The following is a 9,540-nucleotide window of genomic DNA, read 5'->3' on the forward strand; positions in this document are numbered from 1 at the left end:
TTCTCTAAGCCTAAGGGATGGGGCAGGGTGAGACTGAGCTGGGCCTGCACCCTGCAGACAATGCTGCCTTCTGGGCAGAGCGAGCTGCCTCCAGGAGAGGAGAGCTGGGAGTGGGCGCTGTGGGGGGCAGTGCACAGGGGAGCCCGTCGGCGTCGGCAGGCCCTCCCGAAGGAGCCCAGGTGTTTCCTTCATTTCTCCCTCTCCGGTCTTGACTTTGGAGGACAGACACCTGACAGTCTTGGGCAGGTCCATGGGCTGAGGGTGGTGTCCAGGATGGGGCAGAGATGGTGCCTGGGTGAGAGAGGGTGACTCAGCCTGCTCTGTCACTCCCTCTGGGGGACTGTCTCACTCCCAGAGCCTTTGTTTCCCCAACTGCACAAGAGGACAGGAAATGCACACTCAACCCTTCTGGTGCAGGCTAAGTGACCCGGGATAGGCTGGGGCAGGTGCCTGGGCCCAGCAAGGCCCACCTGTTTGCACTGCTTTGCATCAGCCCAGGAAGCTCCAGCTTCAGTGGGTGGGGGAGCCGTTGCCCTTGGCATACCCACAGCCCTCCCAGCCCCCCCCCAGACGGGGGCAGCTTGTGTGGGGTCCATGTGCGCTGTGTGTGCCCCCAGGAAGCAGTGCCTCAGGGATTTGCATTTCTACCCATTGCAGTGTCTTGCTCCAGAAGCCCGAGTCCTGATGCGATCTCACCCGTCTTGCACCTGGCAGGGGTGAAGGGCGTCTTGTGGGACCCCAGGGTTGGGAAAGAGAGCAAAGACCTCAGCTCTCCAGGCTTCTCCTGATTGCCAGGGCGTGGGGCAGCCGGCCAAGCTCCTCTGGAGCAGGTTGAAGAGGCACCCGAATTCAGGCTTGGGCACTGGGGTCCTGGGCCTCTTGACAGCTTTCCTGTCCCCGCCCTGCTTGGCTGCAAGCTCTGGGAGGGGAGGAGGAGGAGGGTCTCGATGGGCCCGAACTTTCCAGATCCTGAACTGGAGCCACCTGCCCCGTGGAAGTCAGGGCACCCCCCTCCCCTTGATGCCTGCTGCCCAGCATGAAGACCCTGCCAGACCCTGGCTGCCTCCCTCGCACTCTCATGCTGGAGAGACGGACTAAGGACGAGGTGTCCCTGCTTCCCAGCCTGGGCTTGTTGCACCCTCCTGGGGCTTCCCCTCTCTATGCTTAGCCTTGGGTTTTTGGGAGCTGGTGTAGAAGATGGCTCCCCAGTGTTCTGTGGGTTTGTCAGAGCTCTGTCCTCTCTGGCACTCGTGGAGGGGGAGTCTGTACACTCTCCTGCGCCCTAGTGGAGCTGGGGTGTCACAGCTGAGCCAGGTACATGCAGGATGCGGAGGGGCTGGTTTGCGGGGGGATGGCGGTGCTGGACACTGAGGTGTGACCGAGACTCTGGTGGGTGTGTGCGCGACATTGTGTGGAAGGGCAGGACGCCTGGGTGCCCGTCACGGGCCCCTCCCCTGGCGTCCGGGAGGACCAGTGCACCGCTGGGGCAGGATGCTGGGACTGGCACAGCCCAGCCGCCTCGGGCTCCCGCCCTGGGCGTAGCTGTGTGCTGTGGGCTCTGCACTTTCCCAGTGCAGAAGGACACTGAACACGACACCCTGCGCCCTTCGCGGGCTCCCCTCCTGCCCCAGGTGTGAGGTCAGCCGGAGACTCAGGGGTTGCCCCCCGCCCCCCACTCTCCATTGCCTAGCTCCTCCCTTGCCCTGGGCCTGGCTGTGGCCCTTGGCCGCCCCTCTCCACTCACAGGACCCGCCAGCCCTAGAGCCAGGAGCAGGGTGAAGGCTGGGGGCAGAGCAGACCCAGCCCCAGAGAGCAGCTGGGTTTGGCCACTTCTCTGAAACACTGTGTGAGATTAAATGATGGTGCCTGCCTCGGACCAGTGCGAGCCACGCGGTCTGAGCGTGGCTTCACCAGGGATGGATGTGGCAGCACCTGCAGTGGCTGTGCTGTGGCCGCACCTTGCTGGCTGACTGATCAGGCTGCCCTCTGCCCCTCCTCCTGTTTCCTTACAGCCCGTTTTTAGTGTTATTTTAGTAGACCTCCCAAGAGCAATGTCAGGAACCCGTAGCTCGAGATCACAGCAGCAGTCAGAGCGGCCTCCTGACAGGTCAGTGGCCAGTGACGCAGGGCCTGGGTTTCCCAGCTTGCATTCCACCCTTTGAGACAACACTGGCGAGAAATGTCACCACCACCATGGGGACCTGGGCACCTGGCCCCGGTGAGTGGCTCCGAGGCTGTCCTGGCTGGAGCCTGCGGCTGGGGAGGCCTGATCTTTATTCACGTCACCACGTCTGCTTGTCCTGATGCCTCCAGAGAACTGAGTGGTGGGGTGAGTTCCCCAAGGACGCAGGCACGTCTGCACCGCCTCTGCGCCTCCTCCTCAGCTGCGAGGGCCGATCCTTCCACCTTCTGTTCTCTGCCCACTGAGTAGGCCTCCTCTCCTCCACCTTTGAAAGAGGAGCTCTCTCCCAAGCCAGGGGACTCGAAATGGAGCCCTCGGTTTTTCTGGTGGCTGCAGGCAATCACTTAACCCCCGTGACCACCGGGGACAGGAGGCCAGGGCTGAGGCAAACACAGAGCCCCCTTTAATCAGCAGGAAGCGCTGTGCTTCTCTGTGCTGCTTGCTTGGCCGGTGAATTAAACAAATCCATAAAGCATCGATTTTGCACTGGTAGGTGAGGGTTTTGGGGAAGTAGAATTCAAACAGAAAAAAAAAATGTTTTTAAGGAGCCCCGAGATGAACATGCACTTGCTGGGGACAGTCCCCACGGGGCTGAATCAGACCCCGATCTCGCCCCGATAGACAGAGGCAGCCACGCCCCAAAGGAGTTAAGAATGCTCTAGGAAAGCGGGCTGCCAGTGCGATTTTGTTTGTGAGCTCTGTGCGGTTACCAGTTCCAAATAATAAGGTGGCATGTTAATTACCCCCCCTTCTAATTTACCTTTCTGCCGCACACAGTCGACGGGAAGCGTACAGGGTGTGCTTTCAAACCTAAACAACTCGGGCTTTGGGGCGGAGGCCCCAGGCGGCAGTTCAGTTGCTGCCTCTCTGAAAGGAGCCCACCAGCCAATTAAAAAGGAACCGTTGGCCACTTAAGACATAATCATTACTTCTGTGAATACTGCTAAATTAAATAAGTGTTATCCGCATGATTTTTTTTTTTCCGTGACTTTGGTTTCTTTTGAAAGAAAACATTTTGTGATTCCTCAAGTCGGTCTGTTTGCAACCAGTGTGAATCTGAAATCACTTTTCTTGTGCTTCGAAGTTCTCCTCTCCCCTAGGCTTCTCTTCTGCCAGCCAAAGTCGGGGTGCAGGGAGGTCCCCGGCCACCACCGCCGAGGGTCACCACTGCAGGTTTAGGCTCGCAGATTGGCTTTAGGCAGGGGCCTGGGCAGATGGATCTGGACTGGGGCAGCCGGCACGAGAGAGGAGCAGGCTTGCCCGGCCCCGCGGCCCTCCTGGCTGTAGCCCAAGGAGGTGACGCTCACGTGACATAAGAAGTAACCATTTTAGAGCGAGCCATTAGGTGGCCTTGAGCATGCAAGCTGTCACGCGCAGCCATTGTGCGGCTCCATCTAGCTGTAAATGCCCTCGACACCCACAGAGCCTTGTGCCAGCAGCCGTGCCCCGTCCCTGTCACCTCCTGGCCACGTCCTGACTGTGGACTTGCTGCTTGCAAACGCCCCCAGATGGGGGCTCATTCCCTGTCTCTGTGTCAGCTTTCTTGCACTGTGCCTAGAGTGTCTTTATTTTTATGGGACAGGTGATGTGAGTGTTTGTGGGCTGCATGTGTCGGGGCAGGCACACCTGGAGGAGGACAGAACCACCCCTCAGTGGGGCGCGGGGCTCGGGGCTCAAAGTCACAGCCAGGAGTAGGTTCTGGCCTTGACAGGAGGTGGCTGCCACTGACGGCAAGGCACCTTGCAGAATGGCTGCGACAAGGCCTTAGACACACGGGACGCTGTGATGCCTCAGCCCCCCAGCACAGGCGCTCTCTCCCCACCGCGGGCATCCATCCGCGCGCAGCTGATGGACACTTGGGCGGCTCCTGCTGGTTGGCCGCTCCCCGGCCGCCTGCTGAGTCTCCACTGGCAGGTGCTGGGCCAGCTGCTTCCTTCGGATGGACCCCGCCCCATCTGGCGCCAGGTTTGCTCCTGTCCTACCCACGCGCCTCAGTCTCCTCTCTGCGCACTCCAGGGGGTGCAACCCCTCATCAGCCTTCACTAGCATGGATCCCAAAGAAAAGCCCTCGCCTGCCCTGCTCTGTTTGCACAGTCCTGTGACCCTCAGCCCTGTGAGGGGGACCCCAGAAAGCCTGCTCCCTGCCTTCCTGAGCTCATCGGACACTGCCAGGAACTCTGCCCAGGGCCCAGCCGCCCCCAGAGGGGTGTCCAGAGAAGCCTCATGCTGGGGCAGGAAGTCTGAGCAAACTGCACATGAACCCCTGTTCTGAGTTCTCCTGAGAACTTAGGGTCCTCAGTTCCCCATTTCCCAAGGCAGGAGATGAGAACCGCATGGCTCCGGGGTGACAACTTCTGGTCACCGTGGTGCTGCTGCTCAGGGCTGCCTGGCTAAGGCACTGGTCCCTGAGGCTGGCGGCCTTTGCCTGGGAGCCTCTGGCATCCTGGGCCAGCTGCTTGCTTGGGGTGCACAGAGGCAGCCTCTGCCCGGCTGGGGCAGTGCTAGGCCTGTGGGCGTGTTGGTGCCCGGGGCCCAGGAGGGCCTAGCTCCTGGGTTTGTTGTGTCCCTGCAGCCGCTGACTCCACTTTATGTCCTTTAGGTGACGGAGACGTTGTGAATAATATGTATGAGCCCGACCCAGACCTGCTGGCTGGCCAGAGTGCCGAGGAGGAGACCGAGGACAGCATCCTGTCCCCCATCCCCATGGGGCCACCATCCCCCTTCCCCACCAGCGAGGACTTCACGCCCAAGGAAGGCTCGCCCTATGAAGCCCCCGTCTACATTCCCGAAGACATTCCTGTCCCGCCGGACTTTGAGCTGCGGGAGTCCTCCATCCCTGGGGCCGGTCTGGGGATCTGGGCCAAGCGGAAGATGGAGGTTGGGGAGCGGCTCGGCCCCTATGTGCTGGCGCCCCGGGCTGCGCTGAAGGAGGCTGACTTTGGATGGGAGGTGAGCATGGTCGAACATGGCCATTTATCTTGTGTTCAATCTATTTATAAAGCCGGGTGAGCAGCCACTGCCCGAGGCAGGAGGCACGGGCGGTCTTGGGCGGAGAGAGCCTTCGAATGTCACATTTCCCAGGGTTATTTTATCCTGCAGCCCGCATGACGCGACTCAAAAAACATCAGCGGTCCTCGTGGACGCCCGTCGGCCCCTGTAGGCTCCTCCCGGAAATGTGTCTTTCATGAGCTCATGTCTTAAAATGTCCCACGCCACTGCCAGATGCTAGGTGCTAACATGCCACCCCAGCTGGGGCTGAGTGGGGTGATCAATTGAATGGGCCAGAAGCGGTGGCGTGGCTGTGGGGTCCTGCCTGGGCAGTGCAGGAGCCCCGAGTGACCTGCGTCTGCACCGGATCGTGCAGGTACCAAGGCTTCTTGCCCCGCCTGGCCCCAGGGCAAAAGGCCCTGCTTGCCCGGATGGCGCAGGAGCCTTGAGGATCAGGACAGCAAGGTGCGCTGGGACAGACAGGGGCAGTGTCTCCAAACATGTCCCTGCAGTGGCCAGCTGCTCAGGCACAAGCGATGCTGGGCCGGGCCTGGGATGCCTCAAGGTGGCCTGAAGGGACAAGCGCACCCCAGAAACGCACTTGGGGCCGAGTTCCCATGTTGTTTTGCAGGCATTTTGGCTGGGCAGAAAGTGGGAGTGCCAGGCTGGGGTTTCACAGCTCCTAAGCGCTGCACCCTCTGAGTCAGGGCCGGGAAGGGCAGAGTCCAGGGAAGGACGAGGCAGCAGGAAGTGGGGTGAGTGTCTGTGGGGCAGGGGTCCTGTCGCCTGTCCCCCACTTCTCAACGCAAAGGCTTTGGAAACGTTTCCAAGCTCATCTGCCAAGAGAGGGCCGACTCCGGTCAGCCTGCATCTTCCTCGAGGCTGTAGGGTCCGTGGGCTGCATTCGCCGCCTTCCTCTCCACGCTCCCTGGAGAGTCCAGAACCAGCAGCCGGTTGCAGAGCCTGGGCCAGCTCAGAAGCCCAGCACAGGAGCTGGGATGTGCTGACGGGCCTGCTGGGTAGCAGGTCCATGGAAGTGGCCATGGACCCCAGCGCTGACCTGGCAGGGCTCCTGCTCTTCAGCGGGGTGTGCGGGTTCCCCGGTAACCCTGTGTGGCTCTTCTCCTGGGCATCTGGACCTGAGCATCAACCTGAGCCTCCAGCTCTTAGAGGGCTCTGATGACCCGGTTGGAGGGTCGGCCGAACCAGGGGGCTCAAGGAAAACGTGTGCAGACCCCACCATGGGCCGGCTTGGTGGTGCCCGCAGCGCTCCACACTGCGGTGAGAGGGGTGGCTTGCAGCCCCAGCTGGGCAGAGGCAGTGGACAGTGCAACGTGTGTGGCAGAAGTTCCAGGTCACCTTGGGGCCGACTGGCCAGGGGCCAGGGGGGGAGTCGCAGGCCTTGGTGGCACATGACAGGTTGTGTCACAGTCCACATGTCGTCCTTGGGGCTGGACGAGAGTGTTTTGAAGCCATGTGACAGGTGAGCGTTGGGGGCTGTGTGCTGCAGTCAGCCTCGAAGAAGTGGCTGTGCCAGCTCCCCCTGCCCGGCAGGAGCGGGGTTGAGGGCATTTGTTCGAGGCCCTTAAAAAGATCGGAACTATTTAATTAGTAGGTGGCACTTGGATGCTGGAGGGTAAATGAGCCCCACAGGTAGTACCGTGGTGACCTTGAGGTGACTTTGTTCTTGTCTGCGCTGATACGAGTTTGTTTGCTTTTACTTTCTAGTTGGTTCTCTTTTTTTTAATTTTAAAGAAATGGCCCGTATCTCCGCGGCTCCCACGGTGCCAGGCCTGGTACGAGCCGTCGCTATCACCTGTCTGTGCTTGTTGACTCTGCAGTACTGTTGATTCTCCATGTACGTGGGGGTGTGTCCCCTCCTCTGGGTTCCTCCTCCCTCTGCGGAGAGCTTTGTCCCATGGTGGTGACCCGGCAGCGTCCTTTCATGCCTGCACTCAGAAATATGCCCTTAACTCCGTGTCCTCAAGTGCTGCTGCCGGCGCACCCACCACCATGCGCCTGGCCTTGTTTTCTTTTCCAGTTCAGGCCGCCTTTACAGTTTTGCGATAGCCCCTGGGCTTTCTTCCTGCCGCAAGTAGCTGAGATAGCCGTGGTGTCCTGTTGTATCCTGCCAGCAGCCCAGGGTGGGACTGACAGGAGGAGGTGGCCACCAAGGGCCCCGGCCAAACCACCTTCACCTGGGGTTGACAACAAGGGGCGTCAGGCTCGTTAGCCTGGGCTCTTGGGCAGGAAAGCTGTCCCTGCCTCCCGGACTGGCTAGTGGAATTTTCCACCGCATCCTGGAGAGCTGGGTGCTGCTCCGCTGGGTTCCTTGGCCTTCCCGGAGGTGCGCAGGCTGCTCGGGAGGGACACCCAGCCGCAGCTGTCCCCTCCCGGGGTCTCCCTTGACTTCCTCAGGTTGTGCCTTATCTCCTGATTGCAGCAAAGCAGGGCGAGGTCAGCATGGAAACCCGTGCCCGGCGCGCTCTGGGCTGGCAGCAGAGGGCCTCCTGGAGCCGGCACTGCCCGCCCTTCGGCTCACCCACGTTCTCCAGGGAATGCGGGCTACTGTAGGGCAAGTTCGGCGCTCCACTGGAGCCAGGCCCAGGCTGTCCACCATTGCCCGAATTTCACTCCTAGTCGTTCTCTCTTGCTTTGGTAATCAGAATTTAAGAATCAGAGCAACTGAATACTACTATCCCGAACACCGTATCCATTTACTATAAAGAGTAAGTGGCGACAGCCTTGCAAAGGTGACAAGAGGTCGAGGGGGCCCGGCTTGGCTTCAGGGTCCAGGCCAGGCTGAGCCCAGGCCCCAGCTGCCCCAGGGCCCGGGAGCCTGTCCTCACAGGGACAGCTGAGGGCCGTGGGCTGTTGGGGACCCGTGGGAAACACAGGTCACACTGATCATTCTGACTGACATTTGTGGGATGAGGGGCAAATTCATTTTCTGTCTATTCTGGCAACAAAGTTTTTCTGGACTGTTTGGTTCACATCAGATGAAAAGGTCTATAATTGTAACTCGAGGCACTGGGCACAGTCAGCACATAGCTTGGGGGTGACTGGGGCACCCACAGTTGTTCCTCTTTCCCCCACGTGTATTGATGTGGATGATGGTGCTGTCCAAGGCACCTAGGGTTGAGGCGTCCTTGGGCAGGGGACCCCCTGCTGAGGAACAGGCCTGGCTGGGGACTGAGCCTCTGCCGCCTTCCTGGCTCACACAGAGGCTGTCTCCCTCCCACCTTCTCTGTGTGCTGGGACCCCAAGGGCTCCTCCTCTCTCCCCAGGTGCTTTGAGGCCATCAGAATGGGACACTGTCATTGTAGAAGGAAAATTGTCCCATGAGAGACATTGTCCCCTCCTAGGCTGGGTGTGGGCACAGTGCTTGGAAACACTCCTGGGCGTGGTCTGTCAGGAGGGGCCCCATTTGGACACTGGGACTTGGCACTTTCCCGGACGCTGTGCCTGCCGGGACATCCCCCTGAGGTTGTGTTTTATTGCCCAGGGGTCTGTGGAAGCAGTGGTTTGGATCATGAGTCGAGGAAATCAGGCCATTTAGCGGGTGCTGCGTGCTTTGCTAATGAAGGACAGGCTGCAGAGACAGGGGCGGCTTGGGCCACCTGCCCCAGAGGTCTGCAGCTCTGTGGGAGGACCAGGGGCACCTGGGATTCCACAGACTCCAGGCACCATCTCCTCCCAGTTCCGCTAGATTCTTGGCACAGGTGTCCCCCCCAGTCAGCCTTAGGGTTCTCCCAGTGCCTGGCCTGGAATGGGCCCGGGCAGCTGGCACTCAAGTGGTGCCCATTTCAGAACCTGTTGAAAAAGTTACCAGGGCCTGATGGAGTTTCAATTATCTGGAGAATTTACCCAAGTGGCCGCCACATCACCCGGCACAACTCACTGAATATTAACAGACGTGTCCGTTTGTTCAATCGACAAACGGGCCAGGCCTGGGCCAGCGCCTGCAGGAAACTCTGTGGTTACTGGGAAAAATCCTAGAGCACATGGATGCTTCAGTTCCCGAGAGCAACCGCTCCGGGGCCCACAGAGGATGTCAGCGCAGGCCCAGTGCTGCCAGGGAGCCCCAGGCATGACTTGAGGCCCTGAGGGCCAGGAGGAGGCCTTGTGCGTGGTGGGCACGGGTGCACCGCCCTGATGCCAGCCCTGCAGGGTGGACGGGCTGCAGAGGACGCGCGGTGGGCACACAGTCTACTTCACACATGCTCCTGCCTGTGTCTGCACATCTGTTCTGGCCCAGCGCTGTAGCCTATGGGTGTGGGGCCCCGCTGGTGTGTGGCTCCTGGTGTGGGGCCCCGCTGGTGTGTGGCTCCTGGTGTGGAGGCCCCGCTGGTGTGTGGCTCCTGGTGTGG

General features: G+C 60.4%; 1 protein-coding gene across 5 annotated transcripts in view; it reads left to right on the forward strand.

Moving 5' to 3' along the window:
- Prdm16 (PR/SET domain 16) overlaps window positions 1-9,540 on the forward strand; it is a 278,992-nt gene that overhangs the window by 89,285 nt on the left and 180,167 nt on the right. For 4 of the 5 annotated variants that reach the window (XM_004639604.2, XM_023699472.1, XM_023699473.1 and 1 more), the window contains exon 2: window positions 4,782-5,131. In XM_004639604.2, coding sequence (XP_004639661.1) covers window positions 4,782-5,131 — 350 coding nt within the window. Of the gene's footprint in view, window positions 1-4,781; window positions 5,132-5,459; window positions 5,636-9,540 lie in introns of those variants that run through there. The other variant, XM_023699474.1, reaches the window with a different exon arrangement.

The sequence above is a fragment of the Octodon degus genome, unplaced genomic scaffold, assembly GCF_000260255.1.
Source record: "Octodon degus isolate 3935 unplaced genomic scaffold, OctDeg1.0 scaffold00113, whole genome shotgun sequence".
Taxonomy (NCBI): domain Eukaryota; kingdom Metazoa; phylum Chordata; class Mammalia; order Rodentia; family Octodontidae; genus Octodon; species Octodon degus.